This window comes from Pinus tabuliformis, chromosome Q, assembly GCF_031772625.1.
Source record: "Pinus tabuliformis cultivar Carrire ecotype Pingquan chromosome Q, CPIR1, whole genome shotgun sequence".
Taxonomy (NCBI): domain Eukaryota; kingdom Viridiplantae; phylum Streptophyta; class Pinopsida; order Pinales; family Pinaceae; genus Pinus; species Pinus tabuliformis.
Genome location: NC_142296.1, coordinates 964,542,642 through 964,567,395, shown reverse-complemented (window position 1 = coordinate 964,567,395; position 24,754 = coordinate 964,542,642). Strand labels below are relative to the sequence as shown.

General features: G+C 39.8%; 1 protein-coding gene and 1 pseudogene across 5 annotated transcripts in view; one reads left to right on the top strand and one right to left on the bottom strand.

Annotated features, from left to right (window-relative positions):
- LOC149222688 (oxysterol-binding protein-related protein 1C-like) overlaps positions 1 to 24,754 on the top strand; it is a 450,258-nt gene that overhangs the window by 57,021 nt on the left and 368,483 nt on the right. For all 5 annotated transcript variants that reach the window (XM_089385583.1, XM_089385581.1, XM_089385584.1 and 2 more), the window contains exon 2: positions 4,619 to 4,978. In XM_089385583.1, coding sequence (XP_089241709.1) covers positions 4,619 to 4,978 — 360 coding nt within the window. The remainder of the gene's footprint in view (positions 1 to 4,618; positions 4,979 to 24,754) is intronic.
- On the bottom strand, positions 11,716 to 13,433 carry LOC149222690 (tRNAse Z TRZ4, mitochondrial pseudogene; annotated as a pseudogene).

Genomic DNA, 24,754 nt, shown 5'->3' with positions numbered 1-24,754 from the left:
ATTCCTTCCTTGCTAAGAGGAGTGTTGAGAAATATAGCTTGAGTAGGACCTTCTTGTACAAGTTAGGTGTGAATATGCGAGAGTAGTTCAAGACAACTTCCAGTGACCTGTTAGTAAAAGTGTGAAACAATACCATTGTAATTTCACATAAATAAATACCAGCCTAGATCCATCTTAACTCCGGATCTACCAAGTGCAGGGGCAAAACCATGGGTTGTTAAAATGTGGAGCCTGAATTTTACCTCAATTTTATTTTAATTATTAATTATATTTTTTTATTTAATTTAATTTTTATTTTATGTAATTTGACTGAACCAAAATGTTTACATAACAAGCCAGGACATTCCACATCTCTTCTACACTGGGCTGGAGTGCGCCTCTCGGCTCAATAAGTGAAAGTCAAGTTTCCTATATTCTTCTAGTCTTAGAAACATCTCATTGTTGAGATAAGGTGGTTGTTAGGATTAAGGAGATTAGTTGGTAAGATATGGGAAATTAGTTACTAGGATTGGGGCGATTAGTAATCTCTCTCAAAGCATAACTAGGACAAGATGGGAGAAGTTACACACACGATAACATTTGAGAGAGGAGGAGACCAAGAGAACAAGGAGAGTGCATTTGAGAGGAGAAAGTGCAGATTCATTGTAGCGAACAACAAGAAGGAATCCGTACAACAGTAACAATGTATAGTTACATAGCAGTAGTTGCTGCCTTCTTTCTTCAATAGAGCCATATTTCTATTTTAGCTCTGTTCTATGCTATTTTTGTTTACTGTACAGCTGCTAAGTTACAATAGATTGTGGAGGTACCTTGTAAACATTGATCATTGGAATGATAGGCTTATTTGAAGGGGAGAATCATTGTGCATGTGTGTTATTCATTTATTTCTTCCACTGTTCATTTTTCCAACCATGTGTGTGATTGTTGCATGTTCAGAAATATTCATTTATGTGATTAAATGAGTTCAGAGCTGATTTATTTAATTAAGAGAATCATAGGACACCAATCATCTAGGGCCTTTGGAAAATTTGACAGCCTATAGTCCCTAATCTTTCTTGAAGATTAAACCTCTTGCCACTGGTCGTTCCCTTTCATACATCACCCCCAAACCACAAAATAGAACACCATTTTCTTTTTGTTTCAAGTTGCTAAGTTCTCTTTTTCTCCCACTATTTACCATACCCATAGGGAAGCCTTCCTTGGTTAGGATTCCAATTTTCCCTAGCCTAAAGTGAAAAAAGCAAAGGCATTGAGGTGACAACGGGTAGCATGCCCAAGTTGCTCTTGTGGTCTCACACCTGTAATTAGTACTTTTTCACCAAGTGAGATCTTGCATTGTAACATGTCCCTTTTTCCTTGGATACATTTAGTTTAATTACCAAGTCACTCCAAGGACATCAACTCCCTGAATAACATATGCATGAATTGAGGTCAAACTGAAGTGAACTCATGTGAGCTAAAGCTCATGTCAAATTGTAGAGAATTGGAAGTAGAAGTCAAGTCAAATTGAATGATTTCAGGGCAGACTCCATATAGAGTTGATAATAGACAACATGGGCCAAAAAGAGAAGGCAACGACACCTTGTAAAGTGATGCGTGCTCCTCCTACACTAGTTGTTGCTTATATTGCAACTCAACCTGTGAAAAGCTTGCTTGGAGTGCAAGCAAAGTCAAACAAATGTGAACTTGGAGTGTAATCAAGTCAACTGAAATAACTTGCTTTGCATGCAAGCCAACTGCCCAAGAATAGATGACATGTGGTAGTCACTTGCACAATCATTTGTTCTTCAAACAATATCCTGATTGGGTCACACCACTCATTTGGTCAAAATACTTGAAATTCATCATTAAGAAGAGCACAAACTTACAGCTCAAGGCAACATCTAGGCAACTTTGGGATATTCACTATGTCTGGAACTGAGAAAGACCCTAATTTTGATCTAATTTTTGGGTTTCTCAAAGTGACCTGAATTTTGACCCTATGCTAAAGGGTATCTAAAAATATCACAAAATTTTGAAATAGAGCCCCTAATTTTGATGTAATTTTTCATGGTCTTGGATCATCCCTAAAATTTGGTCGCCACATGTTGTTCAAGGGCATATAAAAGTGTAATTATTGTTGAAAGTGCAAAACCAATATTTTTGACCTATTTCTTGATACTTTTTTAGCCATCAAAATTGAATCCAGTGTACATCTCCATAAAGTGTATCCAAGATTCCAAATATATGATCACATTTCAAGAAAGATGAATTTGTTAATCATAAAAAATTTCTAAGGTAGCAAATTTTGAAATTCTGATTTTACTGTTTTGGAGTCTTCAACTGTCCATGCTTGTGCTAAGTACTTCGTTTGGTATGCAAGCATGGGGAACTTGATAAAGTGGAAACATTTGTCAAGCTATGCCCTAATTGTAGCAAGTTCTTTGAAGATGGTTACTCTGATGATTAGTTGCAAGGAACTTGTCCAATCTTAAACTCTGAGTAATGACAGCCCATGAGCATGTGGTAAATTCGACTAAAACTCTCACGAACCATTGAGATTTCAAACGATGAATTTTTGATAATTAGTTCACCTTGTAATGTATCAATGAATGGTCTGTGACAAATTTCCACTAATGTATCAATGAATCGTTGATGCCTAATAATCAAGATGAATTTTGAGAAATTCATTCTAAGTGATAACAAGCATCTTGTCTGTTTATAATATATTATTTAATTTTTGCAAAATATGTCTTATGTTACAATAGAAAGTCTATAAGTTAGCTGAAAAACAAAAACAAAAATTGGAAGGGTATATAAAATGAAGACTCATAGCCTCTTCCTAAAAGCAACCAGGGCAGCAATAAACTTAAAGGTCAAACATTGAACTCTTTGGCATCCTTAATCAGGAGGTAGCTTTTGGTAGACAGTTACATACATGCCTCTTTTTGTCAAGAGTGACAAAAACATTGGTTTGAATTGACCTCATTGGAGAAAATACTTGCATCTTAACTTGCAAATTGTCAAGAAAGCTGAAATCTAAAGACAGTCCCGAATGCCTGAAAGTGGGATAAAACTAAGGACCTTGAGTCACAAAGAAGAGCTGCACTCCAATGAAGCTGTCCTTGAAGCTGTATAGAATGTTGGTCCTGCACCAATTGAAAGAGTGATCTAGCAAAGCTACACTCCCATATGATATGCTTCAATTTCTTCGAATGATTGCAAAAGGGGCACAAAGCATATGCCAATCTGCTTTTGGCAAGATGAGCTTTGGAGGGAAGCCCCTGATAAACAATTAACCAAGCAAACTCATGATGTTTTTGATAGTGGGTTTATCAGATGAAAGAAGAGCCTTTTGGTGGGATAATACCCTCACATAGGCTTCTCACATCAACCTTGTGTCATATTTCCAAGGCCCATGTGTTTGTAGATTTTACTGTTTAGAAGTTGAGACTAAGTTTCTGTGTGCATTTTCTTTTTTGTTCCCAAATCTATCGCGAGATAAATGATAGAATCTAGAACTATACGTGTCTAAAAGGACAGGAGAAATTTTCACATTCTTCAGATTTAGGATAGATGTGTGTATTCACGTATGTTATAGAGCTATTTTATAGTATATACACACTGCATTATTGGTTATGAATTGAAGACAGCTATTTCTTATCTTTGGCTTTGAGAGTTTTGCCATTGTAAAGAAGCAAACGGCAAACTCTTGGATTATAGATTTGCTATTTGGAAGACATTATCATTTAACTAAGTTTGCCAAACTATCCAAGACTATCATTAGAGAGTCCCATGGTAGATATCCAAGACTATCATGATACAAATTGGAATTTCCATTTTGATGTTGATGGTTTTTTTTTTTTTTTTTGGGAGAGGGTATCAGCCTCTGATGGTAGGAGAGATGCATCTTCTTCACTAGTAGCCTACTCAATTACCGACCAATATTGCACATCCTGGCATGATCACAGTTTCAAGCTCTTTAGTAGACACTCCTATATTGGTCTTTGGGGATTTTATAGTGTTGGATGAGGTGAGATGTTATTTTTGATTATTGTCCATTATATATAATCATGCGTAGCCTTGGTACTTTCATTCTTGTCCTGGAGATGCCTTTCACATTTCGCGGATGAGACTGATGCACACTACTAGTTCTTCTGGTCGATGTTTGCATAGGAATATATACATTTTTTTACTCCCTGGTCTCTTTTTTCATGTTTAGTTTTGCACAAACGTGAATTGCTAGGACAATGTGAAGTCGCCTTATAAATGCTCATTTTGTCAGCTAAGACTGATCAAATGATATCAAGTGGTTATTCTTGCAAATGTGAAGCTTTCATGCCTCTTTGATTCTGTTATTATAATATTTCCACTCACATAAATGAAGAGAAATTGTCTTGTTGGAGAAAATGAACTTAACTGCAGAGACATTCTGGAAAATATAGAAGTAGTAACAAATATTAAAGAATACCAAATAAATTCACTTTTGTCTTGGCAATATGCATATGTATTGCATTAGGAATTAGTAATGTTTCTACTTACATGATGGCCAATTAGCCTGTAGGTGCAATTTTCAGTTCTCTCCTTTGCAGATGTCATGCCTCAAACTTTGATGTGTTTCACTATATCTCTTTTACAGATTTCTTCCATCAAAGAAAGTCGGTCCGATGAAAAGAGGTTTTACATTTTTACAGGAATAAAGACATTACATCTTCGTGCAGAGACAAGGGAAGACAGAAAAGCATGGATAGATGCATTGCGTGCTGCAAAAGAGTCATTTCCATCAAGTTGGGTTGGCTCAGCTGTCTTGCCACAGTCTCCAGAATTTACTATTTCAACTGAAATGCTAAGAAATCGGTTACAGAGGGAGAGTCTCTCTGACGAGGCAATTAAGGATTGTGAGGCCATTATGAAATCTGAATTATCAATCTTGCAACAACAACTGAGATTGCTTCAGCAAAAGAATATTGCCCTAATTGAGGCTATAAGACGGACCGAGGTATGTGAAATTAATTTTGGGGGATTGATAAATTTATGATCCTATTTCTAAATGGAGAAAGGACTATAAAGTTCTTATTTCAGTAAGCCTTTAAAATGAAAGACTGTACATTATTCCTTCCCAAGCATTTGGGTGTAATTTAGTTTGTATTTTCTGAAATAAGCCTAAGCACAAAGGATGTCCATATGTATAAATATAAACTCAGCTCATAAGATAATCATATCTAAAAAAATATAGAACTTGGCACATGCGTGATTTGATGGAGAGATCTTTTTTACTTTGAAGTCTTTCCCTAATAGTTAAGTAGGAAGAATTAGATATAATCGATGCAAAAATTACTAAGGGATCCCTGGCTAAACCTTGAGCCAGTGAAAATAACAGTACAGACCTCTCCTGTTCAAGATTTTGGAGCAACTGTAGTTATCTTCCTTGCAGGGAAAGATAGAGGGTGCAAAGTTTTACCATCTAGGTTCTCATTTGGTGTAAAAGTTCCAAAGCACAACTTGTGAGACCCCAAGGGCAACCTATGCAAGCTGCCCACTGTCACCTCGGTAGCCTTGGTCTTCTCTCTTTAGAGTAAATGAACTCTAGCTTGGGGGGAATCCCTATGGTTAACTAAGTTGAATATGTTTTAGATAAAGTGGGAGGATCTTAGAAAAGAGAAATAGTTTTTTGGAATTTTTTATATGTTTAGGTGGTGGATGAAAAGGAAGACCTGTGCCTTATCTTGTTTGGGCTATGGGGTCAACTATGCAACTTTAGCGGGGGCTGTTCTTAAGAAATACTAGGGGCTATTGACAGCCAAGGCTGTGTAAGAACAGCAGCCTTAATTTGGTGGGCATCTCAAATTCGAGGAAGGGAGGACTATATAGCGAGAGGTCCATGTCGAGGACAACAGAAGGGTGGCCCTTGCCTAAAGAATCTTTACAAATGCAATGAATCTAGTGATGTCAAAGAATAATGCTTTCCTCTTTAAAACAAATGAAAAAAAAAGGTTAATGGGTAGGATCTATCAAACATAACCTCTTCCAGTGTAGCAAGATTGCTCCTCTCTGGTCCTTGAGTTGCCTTTGACAATCTAAAACCTGCAATAAAACCACCAATATATACCAAGAACATTTGCCTCACATTCAACGAAGTAGCAAAACCATCTCCGCAAAGCTTATATAAGATACAAGCAATTTTATTCCAAATCTTGGGAGCACTTTTAAGTTGATCAACTCACACTTTACAAATGGGAGGAGCTACTCTATATAGTGTTTAGCTCAATCCCTTACAATAAAATATGACTTTTTTCTTCTAGATCCGTAATTTTCTCCAAGGGAAAACAATAAAATTAATTGCTCCTTGACCTCCTCAACAACTCCGCAAAATAGCAACAAGTGGTCAGAGATCTGCTTTATCCTCCAATAAATAATAATAAAATACCAGGCCTCTTCCTAGATTGACTAGTTTGGGAGAATTGAATCATATAACAATTGAAAAGGTGCTTGGAAGCTGGACTTCAAATGACTGACATCTCTTTTCAAAAGTGTATCTAAGGTAGGTTTCATTGAGATATATACAAAGAAAACACATTAGACTTCGTTCTAAATTAAAATTTTCCTTTAAAATAGGAAGTAACCACTTCCCCAAAACAATGGAGCTTTCTTCCTCTAGGATGCTAGAAGTCTTCCATGCCCTATGCAATTTTCTCTTATATCATAATCACAACAAAAAACTTCCCAACTAATGGAGCGCTCCTCCCCTTTGGCACCTTTACCCTTTAATCATGTCAAAAGTGGTGGGGTGCTTCTTCCAAGAAAACCCTTGACCATGTCTTTGAATGCCTGGGGTGCTTCTTCCAAGAAAACCCTTGGCCATGTCTTTGAATGCCCGCTTGCATCATGTAACAACTTTGATTTCAGATGGCAACGACACTCAATCGAAAGGAGAGTGCTATTCATACTTGGCTACAATTCTTCCTTAAGATGATATACAACTGCTACTTGTTGTCTCTATCCAAGGCATCCCTCAAGCGAGGGGGTATAGCTTTGACCATAAGATATAAAACAAACCTTAGAGACTGTCCATGTGCAACGTGTGAAAATTTCTAAATAGAAATCCTACTGCAGTGATTAATATTATCTCTTCTACTTATTATCTTAGAAATAAGTTATTCATAGTGTTCTTACAGTAAATATCAAAATATATTCTATTGCAACCTTCACAATTAAAATATTGCAGAAAGTAAATGTAAGGAAAAATACTAGCACAAATATAATCACAATAACACAGTTATTTTTGGACAATCGTCCCCAGAAAAACCCAATGTGGGAAAACTGGTGCAACAGATGAGGGTTTCTTTATTATTCTTCAGCAAATTCTCATGTACAAATTACAACCAACAAAACAGGAGTGAGAAATTTTACTGAAGTACTCCTCTTCCCCGGAATCCTTCTGCGTCCCTCTACTTCAAACTTCTCACACTGACCCAGCGTCTAGTTGCCCACGTAGGCACTACGTTAAGCTGCCTCTGCGCTGCCTCTTTCTGTGTCACCCTATTCTTGCTCTGCGTCTTGCTGCCTTGCACTCTCGAAAGATGCTGATGCCCTCTCTTCCTTTCTCACCTACAACTCTCCCTCTGATTTGATTTTCTCTTGCCAAATTTCGATCAGTGAGAAAATCAATCTTACTTGGGTAACTGAGTATCTGCCTCTAGTGTGTTCTCCAAGTACCCATCCCGCCTCCTCTTATAATCCTCTTGTTGATCAATCAGCGACCCAATTATATTCTAATCAATGGCTAGGATGATATTGACTTGATCTCCGCCTTCTTCTAGAAGTTTCACCCACAGTTTAGATTAATACCCATTAATTATTTTAATTTCCTAAGTTTAGACTTAGGGTCCCATTAAAAATAATTAATTATTTTAATAAAACTGTCTCTGGGTGGAATTTCCCAAAACGATTTCTGGGTATTGGAGAATGCATGTGTCTAAGCCTCCTTGCAAATTTTGAGACTTAGAGCACATCCGATGCTACCAGAAATCAACACTCCCTCTTAGCGAGGAATGTGCTCTAGCAATGCCACCTGCTGAAGCATCACTCTATTCTGTAACCTCTCTCTCTACATTGTTGATGTCTGTCATGTTGTCCAACAATCTTTGCGCAAATGCTGCATCTGTACTGCTGTTGACCTTGCCATGGTCAACATTGCATCCGTACTGCAACTCCCTCTGAATTTCTGCATCTATGTTGCTATTAGCACTACCACTGGCAATTGGCCTCGCACTGCAAACTACTGCTGCTACTGAAACAAATTTTCTACCATACCCATCTGCTCTCTGAATTGAGTGAACTTAGCTCTTCTGAGACCCTTTGTGAGAATGTCGGCTACCTGCTCTCCTGTGGGGACATACTGTAGCTGTAATGCCCCACGCTGAACACAATCTCTGATAAAGTGACATCAGATATCTATGTGTTACGACCTATCATGAAACACTGGTTTCTCAGAGAGTTTGATACAACTCCGATTATCACAGTAAATCTTGGTCGCCTCCATCCTTGTTCTGAACAAGCTCACAAGTAATTTTTTGAGCCATATAGCTTCGCACGTAGCTGTGCTGGCTGACATGTATTCTGCTTCTGCTGAGCCTAGAGTTACCGATTTCTGCTTCCTGCGGCACCAAGATATCATCCTTGATCCAACACTGAAGCAGTACATTGAGGTACTTGTTCAATCTACTGAACTACCTGCCCAATCTGCATTTGTGAACCCATTCAATCTGACATCCTCCCCTTGGGAGTATTTCGACCCATATCCGATTGTTCTATGCACATACCTAAGAATGTGCCTCGTTGCTGCCCAATGCACCCTTTTTGGTTCTACCATGCACTGAGTAAGAGTGTTGACAGCAAAGCAAATGTTCGACCTAGTGTTGACTAGATACATGAGTGACCCAATGAGCTGCCTGTACAAGGTGGGGTCTACTTCGTTGTCTCTTGATGCATCTATTTTCCTTCGGTTGGTGATCATGGGAGTAGCCATGGGTCAACAATCCTGCATTCTAAATCTCTGCAGAATTTCTGTAGCATATCTTCCTTGTCCAAGGAAGATCTCCCCATTCTTTTGCCAAACTTCCAACCCTGAAAATATGCATCAACCCCATGTCCTTCATGTCGAATTCAGCTTCAAGATTCTTCTCGCAATCTTGTATGAGCCTAGATGACCCAGTTAGGTACATGTCATCTACATATAATACCAGAATAAGTGGCTCATTCTCTACCATCAAATAGTAGAAATTGGGATCAGCATCACTCTTGACAAATCCCAACTGCTGTAGGTAACTATCAATTCGACCATACCATGCTTGGGTTCCTGCTTGAGCCCATAGAGGGCTTTGTTCAATATGCAAACATGAGTTCTCTTCTCATTTTGAAGCCTTCAAGCTGTTCTATATACACCTCCTCTTCCATCATCCCATCTAAGAATGCTGTCTTGACATCCATCTGGTGAATCTCCCATCCCATTTGAGCTGCTAGGGATATAATGGATCTGATAGAGGTGTACGAGCAACTGGGGCGAAGGTCTCTTCATAGTCTATTCCTTCTTTATGAGCATACCCCTTTGCCACAAACCTTGCCTTGTACTTCTCTATACTGCCATCTGCAGCATACTTGATCTTGTAGATCCATCGTGATCCTACAACTGATCTATTTTCTGGTCTAGGTACTGTTAGGGCTCGAATTTGCCTTAGGCTGAAGGAAGGCAGGATTCAAGATAACACCATACCACGCTCAGCCTCGTAGCTAGTCCTACGAGGACAGGAGAGGGCTCTCTCCGGGTCAACTCAGTAAAAATACTCGATAGGGTCTGAGATGACTTAAAATAAGAACTGATTTTAGGCTAGGTAAATAAATATGAAAGAGGTATTTTGATGAATGACTGAGTTTCTAGGCTGTGTGGGACAAGGACAGCATGAGCAGAGATTTAACCAAAGGCACAAGATATTTCATAAGGCGAGATAGGCATGAGGTTTTAGCAAACAAATTGAATTTAAATGAGGTGAAAAGACTGTTTAAGAAAGCTGAAAAGGGCATTAATGTATGAATCCTTTCCAGGAAGAAGAAAACACATAAAATCTGAACACTTCCTCAAGGCAGAGCAGTGACTGAATTCTACCTTTCTCACTTAAAAGTATTCAGCTGGAAACGATCATGAATGAATGGCGAAACATAACAAAGACATATGAGACATAAAGGAAGAAACACATGCTAAATTCATACCGCAAGAATCTTATAAATCAGAGCTGCACCATTTAATTAATCCTCTGTCAAAACTGTACAGCCAAACGCTGAGTTATTCCTCCACCGTTTCCTAGAAATCCAACCCTTCAAATGAATTTTTCCATACAATAAATAAACTCTGCCATCAGGAAATGGATCGACCCAAAGTGAGGATTGTTTAATCATTATTGACAGAAATGAAAAGCCAACCATCAGTAACTGAAACAACGTTACATTTTGATTTTCTCCGATGACCAATTAAAAAGACAGACACTGCAGCGTGGGTCCCATGAAATCGTGACTAAAGCCAAAATCGAATCCTATTCCTTTGCTAAATTTTTAGCCTAGAATCGTGTAGGCGCTGATTTTAGGCCTGAGAATTCTACTTCTTGAATGCCACTTTGCGCATTCCTGCACAACCGCCCTCAAATTTCTGGAGATGCGTTTGCCACTTTACAGAAATTAGGAAAAGGTCTCCAATATTTTAATGCTAAAATATGGGTAAATCCGCCACGTGTTCTTTAAATCTGAAGATGAATCGAATGCCCAAGTATGGCAAAGTAACAACTGCAGCACGAGCATGATACATAAAGCATTCTGTTGCAAGACCCCTGCTTCTTAATGTTTGAGTGTCCCGAGCAAAAAATTCTGTAAGATAAGGACCGGCCTTCAAGCTGTTGCAAAAGCTGATTGACATTATGGGACTTGACCAATGCCTGATGTTTTCCAATAGCACTAAAGTTCACGGACCCATAACATTTCATGCGCTTCATCATAAAATCTGTTCATTGGCATATTAACGAAATAAAGGTTTGCTGTTGACAATGGTTGCTTGAATCAAGCATTGGGCTGCATTTGTTTGCTCTGGAGTGCTTGAAATTTCAATCAATCCTTCAGATGTTCCTGGTCTGACTTCAAGAGGATTCACTTTGGCACCAGAAACCTGCTGAGTTTTAACAATACCATTCCCAGACTTTCCTAGAATGGCTGCAACTGCGCGTTCTGGTATTACAACTTCAACTGTAGTTTTTGTGATAAGCCCACCAGCAGCTCTTCCAAATCCAGCAGAACCCCCTTGACGAAGAATTGGCTCCTCAAACTCAGAGGAATTGCCAACACTGCCTATATCCCGATTTGACTTTGAAGACTGCATAGTCAGATAGCTTGATGATGAATGACCACCACCTTGAAACGCCATGCTAGAAGAGAAAGATCTACCAGGAGAGCCCTACTCGATCCTTTCTTTACTACTTAATGATGCCAGAGATGAAGAAACCAAAGCGCCAGTACTGGACCTTTCATGGTTTAAATTTTCCCGTAGTTTTGGAGTTATCTGAACTAAAGCTTCTCGCGCAACCCTTATATCACCTACAATCTGAATCAACTCATTAGTTTCCAAAGCAGACTGAGGAAGGTCTTCTCTTGGTAATATTCTAATATTCGCATCTATTGTCCGCCTTATTTCAGAAATCACTGTACCACCCCTGTCTGTAGCCAAGGCTCTTCCAACATAGTTGAAGAACTGGGAGGTTCAATCAGCTGAGGCTTTTCACATTGCTCCTTCAGCACTGGAGTCCACAGCTGGGCAATCTGTTTCGAAGCATCCACAATCTCTGGAATCTCAGAAAGAAGTTCATCAATGATATCTGATGCAGTGGGCAAACTGGGAACAGAGGATCGATCCAAACCAAGTCGAGCATAAGGGCGCAAGCGAAACTTCAGTAAGTTAGCAGCAGGAATGATACCATGAACCTGGTTCATTTGACCAGAAGCCCCTTCTGACTTGTTTGCAACATTGAGAGAACGAAAACCAGGAACAGGGAAAAGTTGTGGGCAAAGGAAATTAAGCCGTGTTGAAATTCTTGCACTGGACTTTAGAATTGGAAATTCCATGTTCTTTTCTTCATGTCCAGCCATAATGTGTTCAGCATCCCCAAATTTCGACATCCATTGCACATATTCTGGATATTTAGTGACAGAAGCAGGCGTGAGATGAACAACACAATTCACTTGTTTCTGAAAGTTCTCAGATGCATTGTCGGCGCCTGGAAAATAATTCCTAAAAGCAGGTGCAGAGAGCAAATCTGGCAAATGTGAAATAGAAGGGCAATCAACAAGGAGGATAATAGGACCAGGGGATGATGGCCCTGTCACATCACCTGGATGTACCATTCCATTCCCATTGTCTGACATCACAGACTTTCCAAGCTGCAGCTCCCGATACTTAGGCCCTGGCTTTAACCCCAGTGCTTGAGCCTTTGAGGGATCAAATTTTCCTTTGATATCAGGCAATTCACAGATGTATACTACAACAATATCACCAGGCTTATATCTCGCCTGGATTCCCGAGTTAGTTTTTTCAGTTTCAGATAACCTATCTGATCCTAAACGAGGACGCTTTTGAGATAAATTTGCACTTTCCTCTTCATCTTTACTATCAACCTCCTTGGAAATCTGTATACTGTTCTTTAGTTCCCCGCATCTTCCTACAGCATTAGGAAATAGAATAACAGCAGATATCTGCACAATCTCATCTTTAACAAGTATAATTGAGTTTGTTGATATGCTTCCATTTGAATTGTGATTCACTGCCCTCTCTTCCGAGACATGCCCTGGACCAAACTATTGGTGTGAACAACAGCAGAATTTGGAATAAATGACCGCATTGCACCAGTTAAAAATTCTAAATCTGATGGACCCCAGATGTTAACTGTCATTCCATCATCCCCTCTGCCAGCCATCGTCAGGAGAAGACCTGGAATGCCACCCGTAGTTTCTGAGCAAACCCGTGTAAGAAATATGTGATCTAGAAGCCTTGTGGTGATAACACCACCCTTGTCTCGTCCCCGGTCCACAATTTGATTTTGAATGTGCAGTAAAGCTTCCTGGGCAGGAGACAGACTGTCATTGGGAACCTGATTTGACGATATTATAATAATGCGCTCATCAGACCCTGGAACAGAATCGATAGCTCTGATGTTCACACCAATGTCTTCACGCATGCGTTTAATAATACTACCACCCTTCCCAATTACACTGCCAATTTTCTTATTTGGACATAAAACACGAAAAACTAGCTCTTCCACAGATGAAGAGGACCCACGATCAGTCAGATGAGACCCTCTACTTTCAAAAACATATGTCCAGAACTTGCAGACGAGAGTATGGCATTGAATTGGCATAGCCATCGAGGGGACATGCTGCCATGATTATCAAATCCGAGCAAGTTCTGAGCGATTTGTAGCAAGGATTAGCAGTTTCAGGCCTTTCAACTGTATGCACCGCGCAGCATACCCAGTGCGCCGCGCCCTCCATGTGCGCCGCGCCTGTGTAAATTAACACTGCGCTTATTCTCCCAGTGCGCCGCGCGCTCCATGTGCGCTGCGCCCAATTTCAATGCGTCGCGCTCTGACACCAACACACAGTCACGGCCCTTTCAAACACTACTTGCTCTTCAAACTTCAAACTTGACCTTTCTCTTGAATTTTTCGAATGGAACTTGCTGCAAAGGAATAAATAGCTTTGAAATACCTTGACAAGAGATGGTTTAAATTTTTACTTCTTCAAAAACCCCCTTCATAATGTTTTTGACTATGGCACTTTGTCATTTAATGAAACTCTGTCTTTTGGCTTTCTCATTGATTTTCTGGACTCAAAATGATGAAATTGGTTGATTTTTTGTAGGGATATAGGCATATTTTGACTAAGGAAGACCAGGGCTTGCTTTTGAAATATTTTATGGAGGAAAGATACAAGTATTTTATTACAAAAACAAATTTGACAATTTCCTATTCAAAACAGAGTTTTGAACAAGAAATGTCCTCGAATATGCTTGATGATGAAATTTTGAACTGAGAACTTCTTTGAAAACCATCCTCATGGCTTGTGGGCATTTATTAAACATGTCAAAAGACTAAACCCTAAACTCAAAAACTAAAAGATTCTTTTTGACCAAAACAATCATCTATGACTGTGAATGACATGAACTAAGTTTTGATGAACATAGAGAAATTTTAACTAGCCTGGCAGGTACAAGCATGAGGGAAACAAGAAAACCAAGCCCTTCCGTCAAAGAATGGCATGCCCCTAGTGGAATGCAACGAAGTGAATAGAGGGAGGCACCTAAAAATGAATATGCAAAAAGAGTTTTGATCTTTGATGGAGGACCGACAAGACCGAGTCTAACAGGTACTACTTCCCATACATCATTCGTCATGATAGAGTTGTATTCTTCTACCATGGCATCCACTCATACTTGGTGTTGAACAACTTCTTGAAAGCTAGAGGGTTCTTAAACCGGAGCTACCAATGCCTAGTATCTGTCAGGTTGTCTAGACTGCCTTTTCTCGGTTCTAGGAGCTCCATCAAACTCCTCTTCGTCCCACAGTGTTTGATGTACTTCTCTGATGGTTCTAACACTAGTGGTGGGAGGCTCAACCAACTCCTGCTCCTGATCCTGTCGTTCCATCTGTTGAGAACTATCTGCATTTCTTCCTTCTGAGGAGATACTGGTATTAGTCACTGTACTCGATCCAGGTGTCTGTCCTCCTCCCTGTCCTCCTTGCTGCCGCTACTGCTCTTGGACTAATGGAACATCTCTTGACCGATCTTCTGCAGGCATCTCTCGAGATTACTTGAAAGCTATGTCCTCCATGAACTTTGCATCCCGTCTCACTACAATCTTCCTGTTGCTAGGAATGTAGATTCTTTATGCCTTTGAGGTCTCGCTATATCCTACGAGATACCCTTTTTTTGTAGTCTGATCTAGTTTACTGCGCTTCTCGTCTGGAATGTGACAATAAGCCACGCTTCCGAATATCCTGAGATGACTGACTTCCGGCTTCTTCCCTGTGAAGACCCCTTCGGGCGTTTTCTTCCCCAATGCTCTATGAGGAGTTCTATTCTGGATATACACTGCTGTGTTGCAAGCTTCTGCCCATAGATACCTAGGTAGATCCTGATCATACAACATAGCTTTGGTTGCCCTAACAATAGTTCTATTTTTCTGTTCTGCTACTCCATTCTGCTCCGAATTAAATGGAGCTGTCCACTCTCTTTTGATGCCCTCCTTTGCACAAAAACCTGTGAAGTCTTTGTTCGTATATTCTCCACCATTATCTGAACACAATACCTTTATCTTTTTCCTTGTGATATTTTCAACAAGAGATTTAATCTGTCAGAAACGATCAAAGACCTCATCCTTGGTCTTTAAGAAATAGATCCAAGTTTTTCTGGAGTGATCATCGGTAAAAGTGATGAAGTATTTGCCACTACTAAGAGCTCTTATGGACATAGGACCACAAATATCTGAGCGTATCAATCCTAATACACATTCTGCTCTATTGTTACTTTTGGAAAAAGTTGCTTTAGCGTACTTCCCTAGTACACATCCTCTGCATAAGTCATCATGTTCACTACTAAGGACCGGTACTCCTGTAACAGTCTCTCTTAGCATCCTCAGTGCTTCATTTTGTAAATTCCCCATTCGCCTGTGTCATAATTCATTTCATTCATTCTCACCATTATAGTTGCTACCTATCAGTGCCATTGGTGACTCAAGCTGCAATCTACACAACTTATTGCTTTGAATCCCAATTTGCCTTTTCTTCTTCTAGCTTGGATGCTTGACGTATACTTTCTTTTCCATGAAGTATACATCGTATCCCTTGTCTTGTATATGGGACACTGAAATCAAGTTCATTCCTAATCCTTGCAGATGCAGAACATTGGTGGCGCGGATGCTGGTCCCTGCTTCTGTCTAAAATGCTATGGTGCTTCTCCCTACTAGAGTACATTTCTTTTTGTTTCCCATAGTGATTTGGAAGTGTATTTTTTCTTCTTGATAACTCAAGAAATGTTCTCGTACTCCAATCATATGAGCTAAAGCCCCGCTATCAATGTACAAAACATTTGTTAACGCTGAATTTGCTATGAATGCGAATTCTTCATCTAGTCTAGTAGATAACTCTGAGACACTTTGAGTATGCCAATTTCCGACGCTAACCTGTCCCAACAACTGTTGTGGGAAAAACTGTGTCCTACTTGAGACAACCCCTCTTGCTCAATCTTCTGCAACGTTGTTCCTTCTACCACTGATAAATTTTGATTGGAAAGACTTATTTCTTTGTCGACTTACTCAGAGAGAGTTTTCCCACGAAATCTAATCCTCTTGTGTTTAAAATTGGCAACTAGGGCCAAACTCGATGTGGGTCATCTTATTAATGGCAGCTGATATTTTTCTTGGATCCCTCTGATCGAGAGGTGTAGGATTGATCTAAGGATCATCCGATTTCGATAAGTATTCATGGAGATATGAATTTATTTGTTTTATGGGACAATTCGTCAAGGTCGGCCAACAACCAAATAAACCCCAAATGTGCTCAACGTTTAAGTATAAATAGAGGTGCCCTGAAAGTCATTTGGACACACTCACTTGGGATCTCTTCCTCTCTACTTATCTTCTGCGATTTTGTTCATGTTTTATCTGCAGTTTACTTTAATGCTAATGTGATTGCTAATCTGGATAAGATATTGAGCTAACTATGAAAATTGAAATAAAGTGCTCTTAGCATAGAACATACCTAAACTTAACATGGTATCAGAGTTGAGGTGATGACAATGCCCAAGCAAGAGTGAAAGAGCAATCACCGAAGATAGTTGGGAGAAGACAAAAGGATCAATGGATTCATTATCCCTCTTCAAATTCACCAAGGGTGAAATCGAAGCACAAAACATTATCAGAATGGTGTAGCGAAAGCTTATGATGGCCTACCTAAAGATCACTTCATCGGGAATCCAGATCTAAGGGTGGAAGGAAAGGCAGATGACTTGTTCGGCCATTATGCGAAGGAGTGTCCGAGTGGCAGGGACACATCACTTGATGATGATAACAATCATTCCAGGGACATCTTCAATGATCAGAGGAATGATAGGTAATGCAGGTCATCAAGGAAACGACCGACTCTTCAGAGAAAGCAAGGAACCCCAGGTATGAAGAATCAAATGTTGTTTCTGATAGGATAAAGAAGTGCTATCTTGTATTGGCCCTCTCCTTCAGATTCTTTGGGAATCAGGCTAATTGATTGTAGTGCTTCAAGGCACTCCATTAGATAGAAGGGTGCTCTCTCTCTAATTTGGTAGAGATGGAAACATTCGTGGGATTATACTTGGAGCCGATGCCACCTATCCCAGAAAGGATGTTACCCTTAAATTGAATGAGGGTAACTCGATTCATTTACAGAGTCTCTTTTCTGTACTTGATCGCAAGAAGAACCATGTGTCCATTTCGGCAATGGATGTCAAAGGTTTTAGGGTGGCATTCATTGATGGAAAGGTACGTGTTTGGAAATAGAATTTTCAAAGATGCTTTTACTCATGGGTTTAGGGTTGGCAATTTCAATCAAATTGCAGGAAGTCCATTGGGGACCATGTCAGTTGACACACAGCATTGGAGGTCCGTGAGTCAAATGATGACATAGATGTCTGAATTCAAAAGGAGCATGAAGGTACATGTCTGAGATGTACCGAAGGAAAATCTTACAAGGGGACCATTCCCCTCATGTAGTAGGTCCATAGGTTTGGAACAACCCGAGGAGGTTTGAGATTCATGATCGGGAATCTCATGTGTGCGGGTGGAAGAAAGCTCTCTATGGTTTGAAGCAATTCACCCCACGTTTGATATGAGAGGATTGATAGTTGTCAGATGAAGCTGAGATTCACTAAGAGTGAAGCCGATCCAAACCATTGTTTGAAGGTTGTGGATGATAGACCTCTCATACCGACACCTTTTGAGAATGACCTATTTCTAACAGGTGCAGACCCTCTCACTTGTAGAAGTAAGAGGGAGTTGGATTCCGGATGTGGAATGGTAAAGTGCAAGCCCATGACTACCTTGAGGATCTTAACTTCAGAAGTTATATGGTGGTGATGCCGGACCAGATTTGGGAAATGCCTTTGAGTTTCATAAACTCATTTGCATTGATGTTCTTGGTGAACTTCCATCTGGATATATGTTTTGCAGTTAGCATGGTGAGCTCATATTTGGTTGAGCCTCACTGGATTGGTGCCAAGAATCTTTTGAGATATCTTCGGGGCACAATCTCTCATGGATTGGGATACACTGTCGGAAATATGAAGCTGCATGATTATTCGAATGTTGATTGGGAAGGCAGTTTGGAGGTTCACTAGAGCACTTCTCAGTGCTGGTTCTTTTTGGGTTCTGCTTTGATGTCCTGGATGAGCAAGAAGCAGAAGTCAGTTGCTAAAAGCACCACCGAGACCGAATACATAGCCACGAGTATGATCTCGTATGAAGCTATTGTGGAAGCTCTTCAGTGAGCTGTTTGGTGAAGCTATTGTGGAAGCTCTTCAGTGAGCTATTTGTACTAGTGTTGCAGGAAACGTCCCCCCTCCCACAGATCAAAAGCCCGATCCGCGATCCCTACGGATCCGTGGGGGATCCGCCCTCCGAAACACGGATCAGGCTGAAAATGCAGTTCCTGCCATTTTGGAACCTTTCGGCCCGATCCGCGTTTCGATTTTTTCCGATCTGTTTTTCGGTTTTTTGGAAACAGGTTTCGGTTTTTTCCGAAACGCGTTTTGTATGGAGATAATTGAGCAACTATATGCTTAACACTGGTCCATTTGGGAGCATGCATGCAATTAGCGATTCCAGGGTGATGATGATCGAGTTGAGATGCCATGCCCATCTGGTCCCTTGGTTCCTAGGTTCCATGGTTCAACACCAACAACAGGGGGTTGTCTTCATCAATTTCAGTGCCACAACTTCCATAGGCACCATCTTCTTCATTGCCACCACATGGAGGCCCGTCGCCACGTTCTCTTCGTGGTGGAAGGAGGAGAGATTAGTAGATATATTCCCAATTTACTACTTTTGTCATAGATTAATCATTAGGCTTGTAGGCTTGTGAATTTGAACCTTTCTGTCTTGGCAGTGACCAAGTGACCTATTTTGTAAACATTATTATTTGAATTTTGGACATGACAAATGTGACAGTTGCTCACTTGCTAGATAAATCATAATATGCTCTATGTTTTATGATTTATAATATGCTTAAATGTTTTATGTTTTATAATATGCTTAAAAATTTGATGTATGTTTGTAATTGCTAGAATATAGATGGTTGATGCTCGAATAATTAATCATTGATGTACATACTAGTAACTACAATGGAATCATGGATGCCATATCTATCTTGATTTATGCAAAAATATGCATGTTTTCATGTCTTCTACAACTAATTTGGTATTTGGGATGTTTATTTTGAATATAAATGCAAAAAAATATAATATAATAATAATATAATATATATATATATATATATATAGTAGACGTTTCCGCAGACGCTTCGCTTCCTAGATTTTTGGAAAATTACGCTTCTGCGTCCCCGCTTCCAAAAAACATCCCCGTTTCGTCCCCGCTTTGTGCAACATTGGTTTGTACACATGATGAATACCACCGTGATCCTCTATGACAACCAGGGGGGGATTCGATTGTTGAGGACTCCCGTATTCAATGATTGCTCTAGCAGATAGACATCAAATACTACCTTATCTAGGATATGGTCAGTCTATGAGCGAGGAGGCTCCATCACATTGAGACTGATGTACAGGTCACATACATTTTGTCAAAGCCCCCCGGGGAATGTCAAATCTGTGACTTTCTTGAACAACTTGGAGTCGTTGAGAGACCTTCTTATAAGGGTCTTGCATGTTGCATGCATTGAACTATGGGAGCTCTGGGGGTCTTGGTGTACTTACAGGAGCAACACACGACCATAGGGCGACTCACCCTCCCCTAATGGTGCACTGTGTACAGGGTGAATGGCTCAGCCTTCCCCTGTAATACCCCGAGGCGACTTTGGGACAGGATGATTAGTTCTCCTATCGATACATCCTACTCATGCAGTCTGGGACTCATGGGAAGTACCTCTCATCTGATCAATGAGCAGGGAAATGGGGTTAGGGACCATAGTAGTACTATTGATAGACGCATCGTTGTATCTACTGTACTCCCTATGCTAGGATGACCTCCATTGATCTGGGATCAATATGAGTGGTTTGGGACACTATCTTGTGATATTGATTTGGGATCAATAAAACTGACTTCGGGTCAGTAGAGAATGGTATGAGACATTCTCGATCTATTCTTCTTCTTCATGGTTCAGTAGAGCAGAGCTCAGCAGAGCAGAACAGAGCTCAGTAGAGCAGAGCAGTTCAGGGCACTGATGGCAGAGATAGTACCGTCGGACATATGGATCAGCTGATGGAGTTCTTCCTAGTTGAGAGGGAGTGTTAAAATTGGCAACTAGGGCCAAACTTGATGTGGGTCATCTTATAAATGGCAGCTAATATTTTTCTTGGATCCCTCTCATCGAGCGGTGTAGGATTGATCTAAAGATCATCCAATTTCGATAAGTGTTCATGGAGATATGAATTTATTTGTGTTATGGGACAATTCGTCAAGGTCGGCCAGCAACCAAATAAACCCAACATGTGCTCAACGTTTTAGTATAAATAGAGGTGCCTTGAAAGTCAGTTGGACACACTCGGGAATTCTTTCTCTCTACTTGTCTTTTGTGATTTATGTTCATGTTCTATCTGCAATTTACTTTAATGCTGATGTGATTGCTAATCTGGACAAGATATTGTGCTAACTATGAAAATTTAAATAAATTGCTCTTAGCATAGAACATACCTAAACTTAACATCTTGGCTTTGAACTGCGCAAGCCCCCATGGAGATTCGAATTACTGCTTCTGTAGGAATTTTGAATTCCTTTCTTCCTTCAACGTTGGTTCTTCCGCTTTCTTCCTTCTCAGCTCTGATACTATGTGAAAATTTCTAAATAGAAATTCTATTGCAGTGATTAATATTATTTCTTCTACTTATTATCTCATAAATAAGTTATTCATAGTGTTCTTACAGTAAATATCGAAACATATTCTACTGCAGCCTTCACAATTAAAATATTGCAGAAAGTAAATGTAAGGAAAAATACTGGCACAAATACAATCACAATGACACAGTTATTTTTGGACAATCGTCCCCGGAAAAACCCAATGTGGGAAAACCGGTGTAGCAGATGAGGGTTTCTTTATTATTCTTCAGCAAATTTTCATGTACAAATTACAACCAGCAAAACAAGAGGGAGAAATTTTACAGACGCTTCTTGAAAAATTTCTGATCCAGGTGAAGTACTCCTCTTCCTCGGAATCCTTTTGCGTCCCTCTGTGTCAAACTTCTCACATTGGCCCAGTGTCTAACTGCCCATGCAGGCTCTGCGTCAATTTTCATCTGCGTTGCCTCTTTCTGCGTCACCCTGTTCTTGCTTTGTGTCTTGTTGCCTTGCACTCTCAAAAGATGCTGATGCCCTCTCTTCCTTTCTCACCTGCAACTCTCCCTTTGATTCGATTTTCTCTTGCCGAACTTTGATCAGTGAGAAAATTGATCTTACTTGGGTAACTGAGTATCTGCCTCTGGCGTGTTCTCCAAGTGCCCATCAATCCTCCTCTTATAATTCTCTCATTGATCAATCAACGACCCAGATTAGATTCTAATCAATGGCTGTGATCATATTGACTTGATTTCCGCCTTCTTTTAGAAGATTCGCCCACAGTTTAGATTAATACCCATTAATTATTTTAATTTCCTAAGTTTAGACTTAGGGTCCCATTAAAAATAATTAATTATTTTAATAAAACTGTCTCCGGGTGAAATTTCCCAAAACGATTACTGGGTATTGGAGAATTCATGTGTCTAAGCTTCCTTGCAAATTTTGAGACTTAGAGCACATCCGATGCTACCATAAGTCAACACAACACTCCTCATGCATCCTCAAATTTGGAATTACATCATGTATTTCTATGGTTGTTGGAGACATTAAACACAATCTACAAGGAGTGCACTTTGTTGCGGGCTATGTAAGTAGTTTAACCACCTGAAACTGCAGTTCCATTCCTGAGATGCCTTCGCTGTTAGTTTTTTTAGCATCAATTGTGTTCTAGCCACGAAATTTGGTGGAGAGGCGAGAATACATGTATTCTCCAAAACCCAGAAATCGTTTATGGAAATTCCACCTAGAGACGACTTAATTAAAGTAATTAATCTTTTCTTCTAATGGTGCCTAAGTCTAAACTTAGGAAAACTGATTAATTAAAGGGTATTAATTAAGTCATGGTGAGAATCTTCTAGAAGAAGACATGGATCGAGTTCTAGTTAATCTTAGCCATCGATTATGTTTTAATCTTGGCCGTTGATGTCTCAACGAGAGATTATAAGAAGAACTTTGATGGGGGTTGGAGAACACACTCGAGACATCAAGGATTATGATTTTGTTGGGAAATCGATCTTCAGAGTAGCCACTGTGTGTTACCAGAGGTGATTCAGTAAGATCGAAGCAGTGAGAGAGGAGTAAGGATAGTAAGGTTCGGAGGAAGATTTTCCAGTCTAGTGAGTGCATAGCAGAGGGACAGAGAGTTTCACAGAGAGGAAACACAGTGCTTTAGAGGGGAAGTTGTATTTTGCTGGGGAGAAGCAGTGATTCAGTGCCAGAAGCCAGAGCGGGAGCTCGAAGGCCAGGAGAGTCCATTTCCCAGACAATAACTGATCAGTTGGTGAGAGAGACGCTGGTCCAAGTTGTGTGATGCAGAACTGCGTAGGCTGACGCAAGGACTGCATAGAGGCAACAAAGAGCAGCTCATTTTGAGCCAAGGTCAGTGTTAGATCACCGATGGAAGTGAGATTTGTCTCACTAGATCTTCTGTCAGTGATTTCTTTGTATGGATTGCTAGATTTGAGCATCCATAGATTTGTACTCATATTTACTACTGCTTAATAATAAAACCCTGAGCTGCTACGCCGTTTTTCCCAAGATGGGTTTTTCCGAGGACATTGGTCCAAAAATAACAATGTTATTTATGTGTGTGTGATTCTATTCTTCCAACATTATTTTTCTTCTGCAGTATTGTATTTGTGAAGGCTGCAGTGTATTAGTTTCGATATTTACCGTAGGATGCAGTAAATAATTTGTTCAAGCTATTTAACAAATAGAAGAAACTTAATCAATTGCTGCAGTAGGATTCGTGGTTTCCGAATTTTCAGATTCTCTACCCAAACACCGAGAGATCTATCTTTGGAGGATCCAAGTAATGGTCTGTAGATGGTCTAACAACAATAATGCATTTTTCTTTGGCATACTTTACTTCAACCTATTGAATTATATTGAAGCTACTATGGTCAAATCCAACTACAATGCGAATTATAACAGAAAGTGCAAGAACTTTCTTTTGCACCTCTCCTGGGAGCTTTGATAAGAAATCATGTTTATAATGTGGGAACTTCTTTCTCTGATATCATGCATGCAAAGCAATCACCTCTATCTCCATGGGACTTGTTAACCACCAAATTTGCTCCTTTGCGAATTGGAGGGTTAAGCGCCAACTTATTTTATTAGGCTGGCATTGGATAGTTTTCATTGAGTTAGAGGTTCGTTCACCGTTCACATAGAGTTTAGATGTAGGATTCTTTAATGATATGGTCCCTAGTTCATTAGTTGGTCTTCGGAGGTATTATATAGGTCTTTCATCAGTTTTGGAGAGGATTTTCTATGTTTCGCAATTATCCTCCTTTTTAGGAGACAAAGTTAGGAGGTTTACATGGTGGTATTGATTATATATTCAGAGACCTCACGAACTGAGGATTCTAATGAGCATTTTTTAGATTACATGCATGATACTTTCTTTGGCAGCTCCAATTTAGAGACTTGCATGTCAGAGATGATGGTATATTTGAGATCCTTGCAAGTTGGCAATTATGATGAACTATTTTCAGGCGACATTTGAGACACTGCTATTTTTAGTAGGGGCTTGCATGTCAGTGCGAATATTTGGTTGAAAGTGAAGTTTGATGAGTATAGTTTCATGGACATGCAAGGATTCTTTATTTTTAACAATGCCTATTTTTAGGCATGCTATATTTTGGAGGGCTTCCCTAGAAATTTTGGACATTTTCTATTTTTCCCTTTTTTAGGGGGATTTCTATTTTTGGCATGTCTATTTATAGCAAGGTGACATGTAGCGATTTTTTATTTGACACAGGGTAGCTCATGACGATTACATGTAGCAAGTTTTTAGGAGTGACACATGGCATGCGTGCTAGTTGACATGTGGCAGTTCCATGGGTGATAAGTGGCAACATAAAGGTGCATGCATGTGGATTAGTGCGCATAGATAAGATTGGGAGTGTCTTGCAGTTAGTTGGACAACTTGCTTGAGTTGACTAAAAGACCAATGTGATGCATGCATTGATTTAGGAGTGAGTTGGCACCTTCTTGAAGTTAACTACGTTGGATGCATGCATGGAGGAGTTAACATGGTAGTTAGTTCGAGTTAACTAGATGCATGCATTAGCTAACTAGGATGCCTTGTTATTTGATTGGAGTAAGGACACTTCACATCAATTTGTCATTAGTTAGATTAAAAATATCTCC